The sequence below is a fragment of the Phlebotomus argentipes genome, unplaced genomic scaffold (genome assembly GCF_947086385.1).
Source record: "Phlebotomus argentipes unplaced genomic scaffold, Phlebotomus argentipes genome assembly contig_35, whole genome shotgun sequence".
Taxonomy (NCBI): Eukaryota; Metazoa; Arthropoda; class Insecta; order Diptera; family Psychodidae; genus Phlebotomus; species Phlebotomus argentipes.
Window position 1 is genome coordinate 246,921 of NW_026776193.1, and position 15,377 is coordinate 262,297.

The window sequence follows — 15,377 nt, forward strand, 5'->3', positions numbered from 1 at the left end:
TATATTTAAAATAATCGTTTATTTTGTAACAGAATTACACTGGGTGCGAATAAAAGTCCCTAAAATTCTTTTCATGTTCTTCTCAAAAGTATGTTTTCTTCTTCTTTTTCGTGCACTTTTCGCTCACCTAAATAAATGCCGAACAATTTTACATTTTATCTCCTTTCAAAATGTTATAAATAAATGTTGTGTTCCATTTTCCAAGATAATCAAATAGCTTCTTTTTGTTTTATCTCAAATTGAATGTCACACGAAGAAATCAATTAATTTTTACTCAGTTTTTTTCCATCTTTTATATATAATGAACTACCTACATGAACCTTTTTTTCTGTACATATTCAATGATTCTCCTTGTCTTCCTTATCAATATAGTTTCAACATTGGATGACGCCTAAGAATCTTCCTTCCAATTATCAATTTGTGTATAATTGTTTTCCAAATTTCATACGCCTTTTTCTCACTCTAAAAACGCCCTAAAACACTAAGTGTGTGTGTGTTTGTGTGTTGCTAAATTCCTGTTTCTGCTGCTTGCAAATCTCCTGAAATGCCTTCTTATTTATAAATAACGCTTGAGAGGGAAGTTTTCACAATTTTTTTTCTCTTTTTACGGAATTCAATTAATCTTCGTGATGAAACATTGACAGCTTTTTCTCTTTTTTTTGAACATTTTTCTCCACAAAAAACTCTTTCATTCTAACAAGTATTTAATGTTTTACTTCTATTACATTTTTTTTAGTTATGATTGAAATATCTGGCAAATCTGCTTTTGGAATCAAGTTCTCTACTTTTTTTTCTTAAGATTTACATTATTTCGCGCTTTCTCAAATTTGTCGCGAAAACATCTACCAAGAAAAAAACGACCATTTATTTTCTTTTCTTCTCTCAATTTTCCTGCGTGTGTGTGTTTTGAAATAATCTTCATCAGTGCGCGATTTACTTCTTTTTTTTTTCACTCTGCTTGGCACTAATTTATACAACTTTTTGCGTCAACAGAAGAGAAAAACAGAAAGAGACGGAAAAATAAATGATGTACAAAAGAGGGAAAAAAATCATTATCAGGAAAGCAAACAAGGACTTAAACTTCTAATGTGAATTTTCGTGGAAAAAAAGAGACTCACACAATTACTGTAAAAGAAACTCTCATCGGAATTTATTACAGGGCTTCACTTAATGAGATAATGCAATTATTATATAAATATATATTTATAGAAAATTACCTAAAGATGAGACAACCCAGAAATGTGTTTTCTTTATCCTCCAAAATCACTATCATTTGCATCCATAAACTGTACAAAATTGGGAAACTTAATGGATTATTTAGTCGTTCTTCAAAGTTCGTTTGCTAAATGTGTAAAAATCTACTGGGAAAAAAGATTTATTATAATTTTCTTTTGCATTCCGACGACAATCTTTCATGCGTCTTAACATCAAACTTTTCTGTTTTCTTTTTTAAGAGTATATAAAAGCATTGTGTGGTTGGAAAAGATAATATATAAAAACAAAGATCACTAGAAAAATTGGGATTTAGAATTAAAAGTAAACTATTAAACTTTCGTTTCTCTAAGATTTCTACCCTAAAGAAATAAAAGAAGCTCTCCTATTGATTACGAATTTTCACAAATTTCCTGCTTCATCGACAATCCACTCTTTTATCCCATAATTTAGAAGATAGAGAGAGAGAGAGAGAGAAAGAACTTATACTAAAACGAACGCTATCGTAAAAGCGACTATTGTATTGTTAAAATTAGTAGAGCGCTCTGAGGTGAAATGATTTCTCACACTCTTATTCATCAATTACAATTCTCAATTTCGTCGGTGCACATCGAATATTTTTGCTTTTCCTCCTCTTCTTCTTCTTTTTGTCCATCGCGCGCTAATTCGTGTGTCTCCTTTTCCAGAGTGCGAGAGAGACGACAGAGGAGTAAAATGGATGTAAGAGATCATTCCCAGATGTCAACGCTGATTAACGCTAATGCTCCATGAGAGATGCTGCGGAGAGAAGAGTCAGAATGTCAGCAAACAGTTCATAATTACACACTCTTTCCACACTCAGAGAGACAAAGAAGACATTCTCGAACCAAGAAATGAATATTCTTGTAATTAATCCCCAAAAGAGGTCGAGAAATTATCGTCAAGCGTCGTTGCAACTTTACTTTCATAACATTTTAAATAAACTGTCAAGAATATGATTTCACATAAGATGTTGCAAGATTTACGATTTATATCATCTACTAATGTCTTGTGAAGACAAGAAAAGGCACAAAATTAACGTGAAAACCGAGAAAATAAACAATATTGATCTTTTTAGGTTAATTAGAACAATTTGATAGGATTTTTCGAGTAATTTGTGCACTTTTCAATGCACAAGATTGAGTTTATGTATTTCCAAATATCCTTCAACCCTTTTCAAAAGCAAACTAATTGGTTTTCCAAAGCATTTTCAAGTACATAAAAAGCTATATTTTATTTCATTCCATTCCAGATGTTTTGGCAGCTGAAATTCGTATTAAATAAACTCCCAAATTTGTCTTGCAACGCCTTATCAACTGAAATACGAAATCTGTAATGTTGCAACGACCAAAAATCAAGTCGATTTCGGTGTGAAAACATATTAAGAAGAGGTTATTTTAATAATTAGTCCATTTTCAGCCTTCTCTGCTTAAAATCAAGACGAAAATCTTCCTTAATCGGTTTCTAACGTCGAAATCAACTCAATTTAAGCGCGATTTATCTCTCAGTGTTCACAAAAAAAGGCTAAACTCACGTGATGGACTCCTATTGGAAGTGCTTTCCGGCGGTGTGTAGTTGAGGAAATCCCATATGAGAATGGTGTCATCATGAGAACTACTCACTATTTGGAATTCATCAAATTGCAGTCGAAAGACGCGACCAGTGTGTTCCTGCAAAGCATCGGAGGATCATAAATTGGAGATAAACATGAATTTGAAGAGGAAAAAACATACCACGAGTGTCTTCAAGCACAATGAACTTGTCTGAGCACGTGGATCTAAGGCCGCCACCAAATCCCACACTTTTATCTTGCCATCGTAAGCTCCACTCACAATCCGCTTCGAATCAAATCGAATGCAGCGCACCAACTCTTCGTGTCCCTCCAGGACGCGCAGACAAGCTCCGCACTCAATATCCCACAATCTAACCATAGAGAAAGCAACACCAGGATTACAAATCACGCACTCTTTTCGCCCTTTCACATTCGCTCACCTTATAGAATTGTCCGAACTGCCGCTGACCACCAATCTATCACGATACTGCAGACACGCAATGCCCCTCTTGTGACCATTCAGCGTGCGCACGAATTCACACGTCGACGTGTTCCACACTTTGATCGTACGATCGCCAGACGCCGACACGATGTACTTCTCATCGAAGTCCACCACATTCACGGCGGCGCGATGTCCAACCAGAACACGACGAAGAGTGATTTCGCCCGGTGATGTCATATCCCAAACCGCTATTGATCGATCCTGCAAGACAGAAAAACACTCAATTTACCATGGAATCAAATATCCAGCTTTCGCTTTCTGGCATATAATGTTGTCAAATTTACACCGCAAACTATCGAATTTCTCGCCCAAAAAAGTGATTTATCAAGCACAATTTGTGCTAATATTTTGACAAGTGAATTGAAAACTCTAAAAAGCCAAAATCGCAATTTTTCAGCACAGCGAGTTCAAAATTTAACACAAATACAGTAGCAAAATTTGCCAAATTTACTTCAAAACCCTCAAAACGTCCTTTAAATCGTTCGTTAGAGTACAAATATTGCTCAGTATTAATTATTTCAGTTGATTTTATTGGTATTTCTTAAAATTTCTGACTAAAATAAGTCAAAATAAATAGAAAAACTGAAAATATTATATTCCAAAGTCGATTTTATCCAAAAAAAGTTCTAAAAAATCAACTTTTCATACTTTATTTGAACTTTTCTTTAAAGTTTCAAGTGAAAAGAATTTAAAATATATGAGAAATATTCATTCAAGGTCTAAAAAACATTTTAGGATCATTCTGAAAATTTAAGATAATTTTCTGTAAAGACATTTTATACATTTGACTGCAATTTGGCATAAACAAAGAGTAGTCGACTTTTCTTTTGTAAAACATGATAATTTTTTTCAAAATTTTCGTACAGGAAGAACAAATAAAAAGGCTTTTCAAAAATACATAAAGAGAAAAACTATGATTAATTGACTTTTCATAGTTTTCGATTAACTCGTTGATTTTCAAACAGAATTTGAAGTAAATTTTACTGCAAAAGCAATAAAAAAAAGTCTTAAATTATACTAAAATGTCACTTTTTTGCTTCAATGATTACTGAATTCTATAAAGATCACAAGAATTGAGTGAAAATAGTGTGATTTTAATAACCACAGCACAAAAAAAAGAACACAATTGCGCTATTTATCGATCAAAGCGCAATAAAGGTCAAGAATTCAATTAAAGCTAAATGGCAAATTGTATTGCAGTCTCCACACAATTTTTTCATGATTTAATAATAGTCACAGAGTCACGCGTCAGTGAAAGAACTCTCGCGCTCGCGAGATGAATGAATTCCTAATATTTTATCCATTTATTTATTTATTTGTTGCTTACGCATGGCGTGAGATGCGTGATGTGGCAAAATGTGTGCTCAAAAAGCCTTTCTGTGATGAGATGTGCAATGCAATTCACTCTCCCTTCATCAACTTGTTGACTTACCTTGGAGCATGTGACCATCATGCCATTGTTGAATCGCAAATGTAAGACAGCTTCGCAGTGATGAATGAGCGTATTGACCATTTCACCGGAATTGACATCCCACACACGGACGGTAGAATCACTTGATCCACTTATAATGACTTTATCATCGTACTGAAGGCATAGCACAGATCCTGTATGGCCTGTTAGAGTCTATAAATAGAGCAAAATGGAGCGACATTAGCATTTTGTGTGGAAAAAAGTCATCATCGAAACGCACCTTTACACATTTCAGATCACTTCTGTCCCATATCTTAATCGTATTGTCCCTCAAGCCAGACACTATTTTGTTGTCGTCATACTGCAGGCAGTAGACGCCCTTGGAGTTCTCCGAGCGACAGTTGATGCGCCTCAGCATGTGCCGTCCAGAGCGCCAATTGCTCTCTATGCTCTCGATGTCATTCATGATCTTGGGAAACAGCGCCCTGTAGAATGAGTGCTGCCGATGCGTTGTGCCCGGCCTGGGCTTGAACAGATATTGAATCCATCCGCGTCTCTCGGCCAAACCGCGCCACAGTGAATCCGTTCGCACCTTGCGCTCAATCAGCTTCTTCCACAGCATTCCCTCAGAGATGACACGCAGCCACTCTTTGCACACCAACTCGGCCGCCTTCAGCGAATCCGCATCCAAGTACGATAAGATGTTCTCCGCAATGTGATCCAGTCCCTTTTCTGCAAAATCATTATTTAATGTGATTATTAATTTCACTCTTCAACCATTTGGCGAATCTTGAATAAACTCACTTGGCAACAAAGAAATGAAGTCCCTCTGGAGCATCGGCTTGAGAAATGCATTGATATGCCCATGCTGATAGTGACACATTCGGGACAGCAGTTGTTCGACGAAATCCACTTGATCTGCTTCGTTCCATTTCAAGAAGTACGTTAGGCAGGTTTCTCGTTCACTCTGAAATGTCGGTGATGGTTCTTTTTTCCTCGCCGGATCATACAGAATCATCGAAGTGTACTGAAAAAAAAGAAAGAAAAGTAAATAGCAAAAGACAATTAGCCTCCTTTCTTTCTCTCTTTCTCTCTCTCTCTGTCTTCCGCCAAATTCTACACACTCTTCTTCACACCACCTCTCAATATCTACTCTTTTCCTCTCTTTCTCTCTTTCTTTCTTCTGTGCTTGCACAAAGAAAAAGACACAATTTAAGTCTTCTAGTCGAATGACAGGGAAAAAGTTAAGAATGTCATTTTCATGATAATATTAAGTCGAATTTCTATTCACTGTTCTTACAGAATAGGGGAGAGAGGGGCAGAATGAGACAAGGATAAATTCAACACTTGAAATGCCGAGGAATAAAACAACCACACAATCAAAGGTCTTTTCAGACTACATTAGCATAGAAAATTGAACTTGATTTACGTATTTTCATGCTTTTCTTACAAGAATTGAAGAAAATGAGTTTTCTCCCCTCAAAGTGTCCCTGCTAATGTGTCTTTGCTACAGAAACCAAAGAAAACCCGTAAGTTTTCTTATGGTGAAAACACAGCATTTGTCATTTGTAATTTGTTCACGAACGTCTCTTTCTTCCCCACGCGAATCGTGTATTTTTCTTCCTGTTCACGACATTTCTATGTCGAGTGTGTGCCTGCAGTTTTCACGTTGGGCAACCCGCGCTGAATTTGAGTTTGACGTGTCTGACAATGCGCTTGCTGTCAAAATGGTCAAAATAGACAAATTTCATATGGAAAATCGAGAAAATCGTCAAGGAAATGAATTTTAGTGGGGAAAAAAACTCAAAAATTAATTGATTTCGTCCATAATGAGCCATAATTGTGGAGAAAATCGGATTGTGTGAAGGCGCCAAAAGTTGATCTGCAGACCAAAATTCTGAAGGGAATCTGACGGGACCGAGCCGAGATGGTATGAGCAAAATGCTGTGTTTTCACAGCACACACATGAAATAATGTTCTTCAGTCATTGAAAGACTTTCCTTTGTTATTTTCTCAGGATTACACTTTAAAAATGACTCAAAATTGCAGGGAAAATGTGCCCCAAAGTGGGGCAGTTTTGTACAAAATGCAGTGAAATGGAAAACCCTTGGAATTTTCTATGCTTCGTCAATTTTCATACCAAACTGCCCCGATCTCCTCTATATATTGACTTTGTCACTCAAGATTCACACAAACACACATTAATATTATTGCTCTCAAAATCTCTGTAGCAGAATTAAATTACACAATTTAATCCTCTCAGATAAGAATTGCATTTTGACCAACACATTCAACTCAATTTCGATGCATCGCGTCACATATTTTATCATGATATTCATTACTATTTTGTGTCCCTTGAGCAAATCCACGTCCACGGAGATTTGTAATAGAAAGAAAAGCTCCTCTTTGCGCGTCTTTCTTCCATTATCGCGCAATGTAGAAGTCAGACATCATCATGTCTCTGGCATGTGCATGACTAATGCGCGACTTCAATGAACTGTAAAGCGACAGTCCATGAAGAATTAACATGTGTTAGCTTCGCATTAAAGTGGTTGTAGTGACAAAAATGATTTTTCACCAAAATATTTCACGTATTTTATCATGAGAGAGTAAAAAAAAAGAGGAATCCAAATTCTCTCTGTGTTCATCATTAAAATGCGCAAGTGAATTTTTTGGCACACGTACAGTTAATATAGAAAGCGAACAACACATCAAAATGTAATTCAACACAATGTATTTAGGAGACTTTAACCCTAATTAGAGGCTTTGATATGAAAATAATTGTCCATCACAGTTTAATGATATTTATGACTTTATAGAATCACCCAAATTACACACATTTAACTGTCATTTTCTGCCCCTTTTCTTGCTCCATTGATGTGATTTATAATCGCTCCGTCAAAATAACATCTTGAAATCTTCATGCACAAATCTGAACAATAGAATTGCTATTTTACCGAGTTATTGCAAGATCACTTCATGCACAAAATTCATTTAGTTATTTCAACAAAAATCTATTACAAGGTTGTGAACCTTTACCAACAGCATTTAAGTGCGCTTCTCTCTTACGAAAGGCTGATAAATAAAAACTTATGATGTTGAGTTGTGTAAAATATCGCCAATGAGACGTAAACAGCAGTGTTAAAATTGCAGCATTACTTTGTGCCTTCATATCCGGTCAGTTTTGTGGACTTAAAGCTCTTCTGTCGCCATGCAATTTCCATTATTTCCCCCCTCTTTTTCATCAATTATTACTTATTGCCAATCAATTCTACACACAAATTCATCAAACTCTCTGTGTGATCCACTTTCAAGCTATGCTAATCACCGGAAGATTACTTCCTCTTCTTCATCTTTTGCTCTCCATTTCAAATCCTCAGCAAGAAATCAGTGGCAAATCTCAAGTAAATAAGACTGTTTTCATTACTCTTTCACTTTACAGATTAACATCGTCTCTGTGGTGGTAATTTATAACACATTGGCGCAGTCTGCAAATCGATCTTGGCGAATTGCAACTAAACACTCGTGTTTTGGTCACCACAAGTCAGTAGCTGACCTCTGACTTTCCCTCTCATCCCTCTCTCACTTCGCACCCAAAGGGCAACTCAATCTTGTTGCAGAGGAATAAACACAGAGAGAGAGAGAGAAGAAATGAAGAAAATTCATTCACATAATCCACCCATTTGTGGGCATTAACATCAACTCTAAAAACCCTCAATGATTGCAAACTCTTTCACAACATCTCTCAAACAAAACGTAAATGAATTTATTTATAAAATAAAAAAACTCTTTCGCTCTTTTCCATTTTATTTATATGTTATTATTTCCCTTGAAGAAGCTTATTTACCTCACCTTCATCATTCTCATTGTGTGTGTGTGTGTATCTTTGCGAGCCCAGCAAGACCATTAAAATGAAGTGAAATAATAGAGGGGTAAATAGCATTGAGTCAACGCTGCTGTGCGCCATGCGGTTTGTTGCACCTTGCAGGTCTTGTGAGCGCTTTGTGTACAATTAAAAAATAATTTGACTTTGCGAGAAAATTGAGAAGAAAAAAAATTAAAAACCCTGAATTATGCATTAAGAGTTTTTCTTCACTATGGCGAATTATTTGCCACAGTAAAGCACAGAATAATTTCAGCAAATTGAACATTTCTTCACACTTCCCACAATTCCCTCTGCTTAATGTCCGGAAAGGTGCCACAAATATTGTTCTCATTCTTCCTCGGCCTTCGCATGAAGACACAGAGAGACAAGTTGACGATGAATCTCATCGACAGCAACACAATTGATAGTAAAAATTACGTCCAATAGGAATATCTCGAAGGACAGCGAGTTGGAATCTCACGTGATTTACCGGAGAATAAGAAAGCTGGAATTGCAGAGACAGTTTCACGTGTGTGGAGATCAAAGAACTGTTGATAGAAAACCGTCGAAAACCTGCTGCGGATTCTGAGTAAATTAACGGATCATCGGTCTGGACAGAGAGAAGTTGTCGATCTCACTGCCAAGAGACTCATCGAGAGGCGCGAGAATCTCTTGCCCAATGTTCGATTGATTGCGGTGGCGTTTTTTTTCATTGTGTGTCGGAGCAACAAAGAAGCGACGCTCGACACCTTCGGGCCAGCGAGAGCGTCAATGGGTCGCTCTCTGGCCGACTCGCCCCAGATGCCATCGCCCGGAGCCTCGGCTGGGCGGACAACGGGGGCGCCGAGGGGGTGAGACGATGCTGTGCCAAATATCGAGGGTCACCCACACTCCGAAATCACGGGTGTCCCAATTAAAATGTGATGCACGAATTGCGCCAACTGCAATCGCCCATCGGCCACTTTGGCCCCGTTTCCGTGGCAATTTCGCTCATGGATTTTTGTGGATAGAAGAGAGGCGCCCCACAAATTGCAGGCGGACAAGAGCGCGAGAGAGTTGGGAAAAGGCTGAGGAGGAAAAAACAGAGCGAGAGAGGACAAGAGTAGTCGAACAAAAATGGCGTATGCGAGAGTGCCACAGCTGAAGTGCCACCTCTTGCACACCCTCCACTTTCACAGCCCCTGGCTTCACCATTACCTGTGAATTGCTGTTCGAATCGTCCATTATTTTGTCCGTCTCCATTTTCATCATCTCTCGTGTCACACTGGTGAGCAGAGGGAATGGATTTCAACGTCTCTTTTTCACCTCCGCCACTGAGGGCAGCGCTCTGCCCAAGAAATGTCTCCGCGGTGTCTTCTTGCACAATTTTCACCACTTTCTCCACGTCCACGCACTCACCAGCACCCACACTGACCGTTGGGCACCCCTTCCGGCTGACTTTCAGCACTTTTTCACGCTTCCACCAGCCTTTTTCCAGCACAAAACGACATGATTTGCGAAATCCTGCTCTGCGTGCGCTGCGCGACTACTCAACCTCCACTGCGCTACGTCAGCCCACCTGAACGTCAGCCGAAGTGTTATACGCCGCCAGCGCCACTCATTTCCCGATTCACCCGGTACAGCTGAATGCGAGAAGCGAATTTGATAAATGTGATTATCTCCAGATTTATCTTGCGTCAATTAAGAACATTTCTCAGAATCCAGTTGCTATCTGTGTCACAATTGGGATCAAAACCTATTTTTCAGGTATTTTGCAAACCAAAACACTGCATGCAGCGCCACCTGGCACAGAGATGTCACTTCTGTTATACAGATGATTGTGTAAATGGCGTCTGAGGAAGTCAGACAGTTTGCTCTGTTTATTGAAAAGCAAGTTCACTAGGTAAGTGAGAGGAATCCCACTACAATACCAGCTTTTATAGACGCACAGCACGACAAGCTTCAACGTTCTGGACAAATAGGAGAAGGAGTTGAAGGGTTCTTGGAGATTTTTTGCTGCTTTCAATCCGCTTGCAAACTTCACTCCGCCATCGAAGATGGGCGATGAAGAGAAAAACATTTGGCCAGACGATCTCAAGCAGCGCGAAGGTAGAGTATTTCATATGCAGTTTGTGCCGTGGTATTAGCTAATGTTTTGGGTGATTTGCAGAGCAATGGCATAGAAACGGAGCCTCTCCTGCGTCTCCGAGCAGGCACTTTGACAGAAAGCCGCCGTCGCCGCCAAATCCGCCGCCCACCGAGGGCGGCAGGGCGCGCAGCCGGAGTCCCAGTCGAGAGCACAGGAGGAGCAGGAGCTACAGTCCTGACCGCTATCGTCGGCGCCAGGACTCCTACGACTACCGGCGCAGATCAAGTCGACGCAGTCCGGAGAGACGGCGAGTCGGCCGGGATCGCTCGAGAGAGAGGAATCGGAGCCGCTCTCGCGGCAGGCGCGACAGGAGCCACTCTCGTGGGCGGAACAGGCGTGATTGGAGCCCCAAGGGGAGACGCTCTCCCCTTCGGCGACCCACCACGCCGCCGCCGCCCAACATCAACCAGGCTCCGCCGCCGCCTTACATCCCTCAGCCGCTCTACACTGACGGCTACAGCTACACGGCGCCAGTGCAGTACGGCCAGGCGATGCCTCAGCAGTTCGGCGGATATGATTTTCCCGGACAAGCGCCGCCGCAGCCGTACGTGCCGCCGTATCCGCCGCCGCCGCCCGTGCTGATGCAGCCCGGCACGCCGGGCGACAGCTTCGGCAACAATCCCTGGGGCGTGCCGCCGCCCATGTCCCGTCCGACAATGGCGCCCCAAATGCCCGCGCCGGAGTCTGAGGAGGACAAATCCAAGCGCGAAGGTGAGTTTGGCGAAGATTGTTTATTCCGTGTGTGAATTCTCTAATTGTCTTGTCTTGTCTTTCAGCTGCTGTTGTGCAGGAGATGAAGAATCAACGTGCGACGCTGAAGAAACAGCGTGAAGACTATCAGCGACGTGCAAATGCACTCACGCGTGAATTGAAGATTCTGAGAGAGCAAAGAAGCAAATTGGCGGCCGTCAATCAGCCTCACAGTCCAACATCGAGGAATTTCCTCAAGGAAAATGATCGTCTTCAGGTAAATACACAAAATGTGGCTTATTCAAGCTCTGTCCTTGCAAAAGGTATCAAACATTTACAGAGAATGGTCGATATTTTGTCGTGTTTTTAGTGAATTTTTTAATGAAATCGAAAGAAAATGAGCTGAAAAATGTTTGATGCCTTTTTGCCAAAAAGAAATTCCATAAGAATGCAATATCTTATCACTGAATCTTTTCTTTTTCTTGACAAAATAACCTTTTTTATTATTCACGACAAAGTGTGAATCAATTCTCAACTTTTTCACAGCATCACTGGTCATTTAAAGACTTTTCTTACAATAGTTGCAAATTAAAAGAAATCCCAGTGTTTCGCTATGTCGCGACATTGAATGGTCTCTTGGCGGTTGGATGATGAGAAATGGCGTGGAAAGAAAGAAGGTGTAGAAGATGAGATTGTGGGATTGAGACCCTCCATCGCTGGTGTGCGCACAGATGGCGAGATTCTTAGTTGTTAAGGACAATTTGTATGAGAAAAACTTTATGCGGCAATTGAGCATGTGACTTCAGCGGAAGCGCGCACAAATGATCTCCGATTTGAGGGGGGTTTTTGATGGTAAATCCGAATGGAATCTCTGTGCGTGTGTGTCGGCTGAAGACACATGAGCGTTGCCGGTGAAATTGTTCTTAGATGTTAAGGCAATAGATTGTAAGGATTTCTTCTGCCGATGGACACTCACGTCTGAATTGTGTGCAGTTTTGTCTGTAAATCCCTTCTCCTGGCCAGACGCGCATCATCACAGATGGTCTTCTCGAAGCTGCTGATCATCCGATTCTTTCTGTCCAATGTTCTCGTGTGTGCGTGAGTGTAGAAAATTACACCATGTCACGCACGTGGTAGAAAAGAGAACATCAAGAATCGTCTTCTTCTTCTTCTTCTTCTTCTTCTTCTCTTGGTGAAAGAGAGAAAAGTGTTGAAATGGCAAAATGGTTTGTCATTGCCGAAAAAAGGAGAGCCAATAAGTTACTATTCATTGCAATACACCAAATGAATTATTGTTTGATCTCTACTGATTTTATCTCTTTCTCTCTCTCTCTCTTTCTTCTCTCTCTTCGACGGTCATCGACACGCCAATGATAAAAAAAAACCATAAATATTGATAGTCCCAGATTCAGAATAAGCTAAGCACGATTGAGAATGTGATCGATATGCTGACGGGAATTATTGGTGTGGAGAAAACGCCATCGCCGCCATCATTGAGTATTTCATCAAAAGCTCCTTCAGCACGGGACAACGATTCCGATGAGAGTGAGCCGGAGAAGCTCAAGAGCAAGTTGATACAGAGTATGAAGAAGAATAGGAAAGAGAAGATTCCAGAGACAAATGTGTAAGTTTGTGTTTCTTTTCCATTTGCAAGGAGAAAAAAATGGAATTCAATCTCTGTCTTCCTTCACAGCTCTCGAGATAAGCTCGTTGATCCGGAGAAGAAGGTGAACTACGTGTTCTACGATCCTGAGATGCACTGGTGCGTCATGTGCAATGTCTTCCCGAAGACGGCGAAGGATTATCTGAATCATCTGCACAGCAAGGAACACATGGCGATAGCAAAGAACCAGGATTCACCGTGGCACGATATGCAACAAGCGGATGTGAGTGGAAAAAGACACATTTCCGTGTGATGAATTGAAGTTTTCACAAAGTATAATTGCAGGAATTCCCAAGCTATCCAAATGCCCCAACGAAGAGGACTCCAATTCGTGGTTTGCAGTTCTTTTCCGCCTCCACTGCGTGGTATTGCAAACTCTGTGCAATCTGGATGGGAGATCTTCACTGCGCCTCCACGCACTTGAAATCCAAGATGCACTCTGACAACTACACTGTGAGTTTCAACCCTAAATCCTCCCTGTTCATGGTGTCCTGATGCGCTTCCTTTCTCTCTCTCTCTCGTCAGGCTTATGCCGAGCAGAATCCTCACTTTGACATGGATTGGATGGCGGATCGTCAGAAGGCGTATAATGCATATCGGGAGAAGGTGACGTCGGGAAAGGCATCGCCGCTGATGCACGTGATTGCTCTGCAGCCGGACGATGATGCGGAGAGGATGGGGAAGAAGAAGAAGAAGAGCGATGGGAAGAAGGACAAGAAGAAGAAGAGTCGCAAGAAGCGTCGTCGTCAATCGACATCGTCATCATCGAGCTCGACTTCTTCGGACACGGAAACGGACTCAAAGTTGTCTCTGATGGATGCGAGTCTGGATGGTGTGACGGCGAATTCCATTCGTGTGTCGATGAGGAACATGAACAAGCCGGCAATGGCAATTCCCGATGATGACAATGCTGTTGGGAAGTGGACAATGGTGCAGCCGGCACAGATATCATCACAGACGCCCTTCGCGCCGCCGGCGCCGTCGATTTCCACTGAGGCGAAGAAGCGCGATGAGCTGATCATCTCACAGTGGACACCGGGACCGGTGATAAGTGACTCGGAGCGCAAATTGCTGGACGATTTGAAGGGGAAGCTGAAGAAGAGGTCAGAAACGGAGGTGAATGACGAGAGGCGTCGCTCGAAGAGTCCAGATCGACGGACGAGGCGTCGCTCGAGGTCACGCGGAAGGTATTCACGCAGCCGATCGCGATCCAGGAGTCCTTACTACAGAGGATACAATCGCGGCAGGCGCTCGGGCTCGCGTGGGCGGCGTGTGATTGAGAAGCCGGTGGTGAATTATCCGCCGGAGCCAAAGCGAAGTGTGGAGAAGAAGTCCAAGGGGAAGTCGGAGGGGAATGGCGAGCGCAAGAAGTCGCCACCGAAGAAGAAGCCAGTGACGAAGGGCAAACTGCCCTTCATCGGTCGAATGCCGGTGTTCAAGAAGCAAGTGGCGGCTGAGGATGCCGCCAAGCTGAAGGAGATTGAGGCCGAAGATGCTGCGGCTCTGAGTGTGCCAGAGACCAAGAAGACACCCGCTCAGGCGAATCTGGGCATGTCTCAGAGTGGCTCCACGATGGATGACGAGCTGATGCCGGATCCGACGCAGTTTATGGCTCTGATTGGGGCTGCGCCGATGCCGCCGATGCGTCAGCAGATGGAGAAGAGTGAGGAGGTTCTGCCGCCGGGAATTGACGAGGCGGAGGCCGATCAGGTGCCTAAGCCCATAAGTGATGCGCCGCGTCCGCGCAAGGGACCGCTGCCGAAGGATTTCCAGGATGCGCTGGACTTGATTTTCCCGGATGAGAATAAGAAAGTGGCGCCGAAACCCGCGGCGGACGCAAATCGTGAGATTGTGGACATGGACAGTGTGGCGGTGGAGAGTTCTGTGCCTGAAGTCACAGCTGAGGAGGCGAATCAGCCGGCCATCGGCATGTACGGGGCGTACGCCACGGCGTTTCCGGGCACTTCGGCGTATGCCGTGTACGAGGGACTTTCGGGTGCCATTCAGCAGGAGGGAATTGAGCCGCCGCCGCCGCCGATTGACATGGACACGGGCGATTCGCCAGACAACAGCATTCCTCATGTGGAGATGACCATCGATGAGAGCAAGACGTCGTCCACGAACAATATCGAATTGGACGATCTGGCGCTCCTGGGCATCGATGCCGACGACATGGCCGCGCAGTGTATGTAGGCGGGCGTCATTCAATAAAAAAAGAATACTTACTCGAATGCGCAGGACTTAATACCCATAATTGTAGGAAAAAAACTAGGTCTTCCAGTGCATTTTCATATTTCCATTCCGCGCAGAACGCCAGACGGGTTGCCGGGGTGACC

The 15,377-nt window shown here is 42.3% G+C and overlaps 3 protein-coding genes across 4 annotated transcripts; 2 read left to right on the top strand and 1 right to left on the bottom strand.

Annotated features, from left to right (window-relative positions):
* Positions 1-104: 104 nt before the first annotated feature.
* Positions 105-10,115, bottom strand: LOC132264457 (F-box/WD repeat-containing protein 1A). The gene is made up of 8 exons (XM_059764677.1): positions 9,758-10,115; positions 5,500-5,722; positions 4,976-5,427; positions 4,717-4,908; positions 3,223-3,485; positions 2,964-3,153; positions 2,765-2,900; positions 105-1,989 (listed from the first exon to the last, which is right to left on the bottom strand). The coding sequence occupies exons 1-8, from the start codon at positions 9,809-9,811 to the stop codon at positions 1,970-1,972; spliced, it is 1,530 nt and encodes a 509-aa protein (XP_059620660.1). The 5' UTR covers positions 9,812-10,115; the 3' UTR covers positions 105-1,969.
* A 232-nt stretch (positions 10,116-10,347) lies between these two features.
* LOC132264466 (U1 small nuclear ribonucleoprotein 70 kDa-like) lies at positions 10,348-11,139 on the top strand. The gene is made up of 3 exons (XM_059764686.1): positions 10,348-10,648; positions 10,710-11,024; positions 11,099-11,139. The coding sequence occupies exons 1-3, from the start codon at positions 10,597-10,599 to the stop codon at positions 11,137-11,139; spliced, it is 408 nt and encodes a 135-aa protein (XP_059620669.1). The 5' UTR covers positions 10,348-10,596.
* LOC132264430 (zinc finger matrin-type protein CG9776) lies at positions 11,061-15,272 on the top strand. 2 transcript variants are annotated; one of them, XM_059764643.1, is made up of 6 exons: positions 11,061-11,399; positions 11,465-11,655; positions 12,779-13,002; positions 13,072-13,264; positions 13,327-13,494; positions 13,567-15,272. In XM_059764643.1, the coding sequence occupies exons 1-6, from the start codon at positions 11,180-11,182 to the stop codon at positions 15,232-15,234; spliced, it is 2,664 nt and encodes an 887-aa protein (XP_059620626.1). In that variant the 5' UTR covers positions 11,061-11,179; the 3' UTR covers positions 15,235-15,272. The 2 variants fall into 2 exon arrangements, with proteins under 2 accessions (XP_059620626.1, XP_059620627.1); XM_059764644.1 differs by lacking the exons at positions 11,061-11,399; positions 11,465-11,655 and adding an exon at positions 12,032-12,637.
* The last annotated feature ends 105 nt before the right edge of the window (positions 15,273-15,377 follow it).

What these genes read in the sequence shown, in the direction of transcription:
- LOC132264466 (XM_059764686.1), top strand. Translation starts at nt 10,597, where the DNA reads ATGGGCGATGAAGAGAAAAACATTTGGCCAGACGATCTCAAGCAGCGC. An exon ending in CGATCTCAAGCAGCGCGAAG is followed by an intron (nt 10,649 to 10,709) that starts GTAGAGTATTTC and finishes GGTGATTTGCAG; the next exon opens with AGCAATGGCATAGAAACGGA. An exon ending in CTCTCGTGGGCGGAACAGGC is followed by an intron (nt 11,025 to 11,098) that starts GTGATTGGAGCC and finishes AACATCAACCAG; the next exon opens with GCTCCGCCGCCGCCTTACAT.
- LOC132264430 (XM_059764643.1), top strand. Translation starts at nt 11,180, where the DNA reads ATGCCTCAGCAGTTCGGCGGATATGATTTTCCCGGACAAGCGCCGCCG. An exon ending in AGGAAAATGATCGTCTTCAG is followed by an intron (nt 11,656 to 12,778) that starts GTAAATACACAA and finishes AAATATTGATAG; the next exon opens with TCCCAGATTCAGAATAAGCT. An exon ending in ACGATATGCAACAAGCGGAT is followed by an intron (nt 13,265 to 13,326) that starts GTGAGTGGAAAA and finishes GTATAATTGCAG; the next exon opens with GAATTCCCAAGCTATCCAAA.
- LOC132264457 (XM_059764677.1), bottom strand. Translation starts at nt 9,811, where the DNA reads ATGATGAAAATGGAGACGGACAAAATAATGGACGATTCGAACAGCAAT. An exon ending in ATTCGAACAGCAATTCACAG is followed by an intron (nt 5,723 to 9,757) that starts GTAATGGTGAAG and finishes CTTTTTTTTCAG; the next exon opens with TACACTTCGATGATTCTGTA. An exon ending in GTGATCTGAAATGTGTAAAG is followed by an intron (nt 4,909 to 4,975) that starts GTGCGTTTCGAT and finishes CTCTATTTATAG; the next exon opens with ACTCTAACAGGCCATACAGG.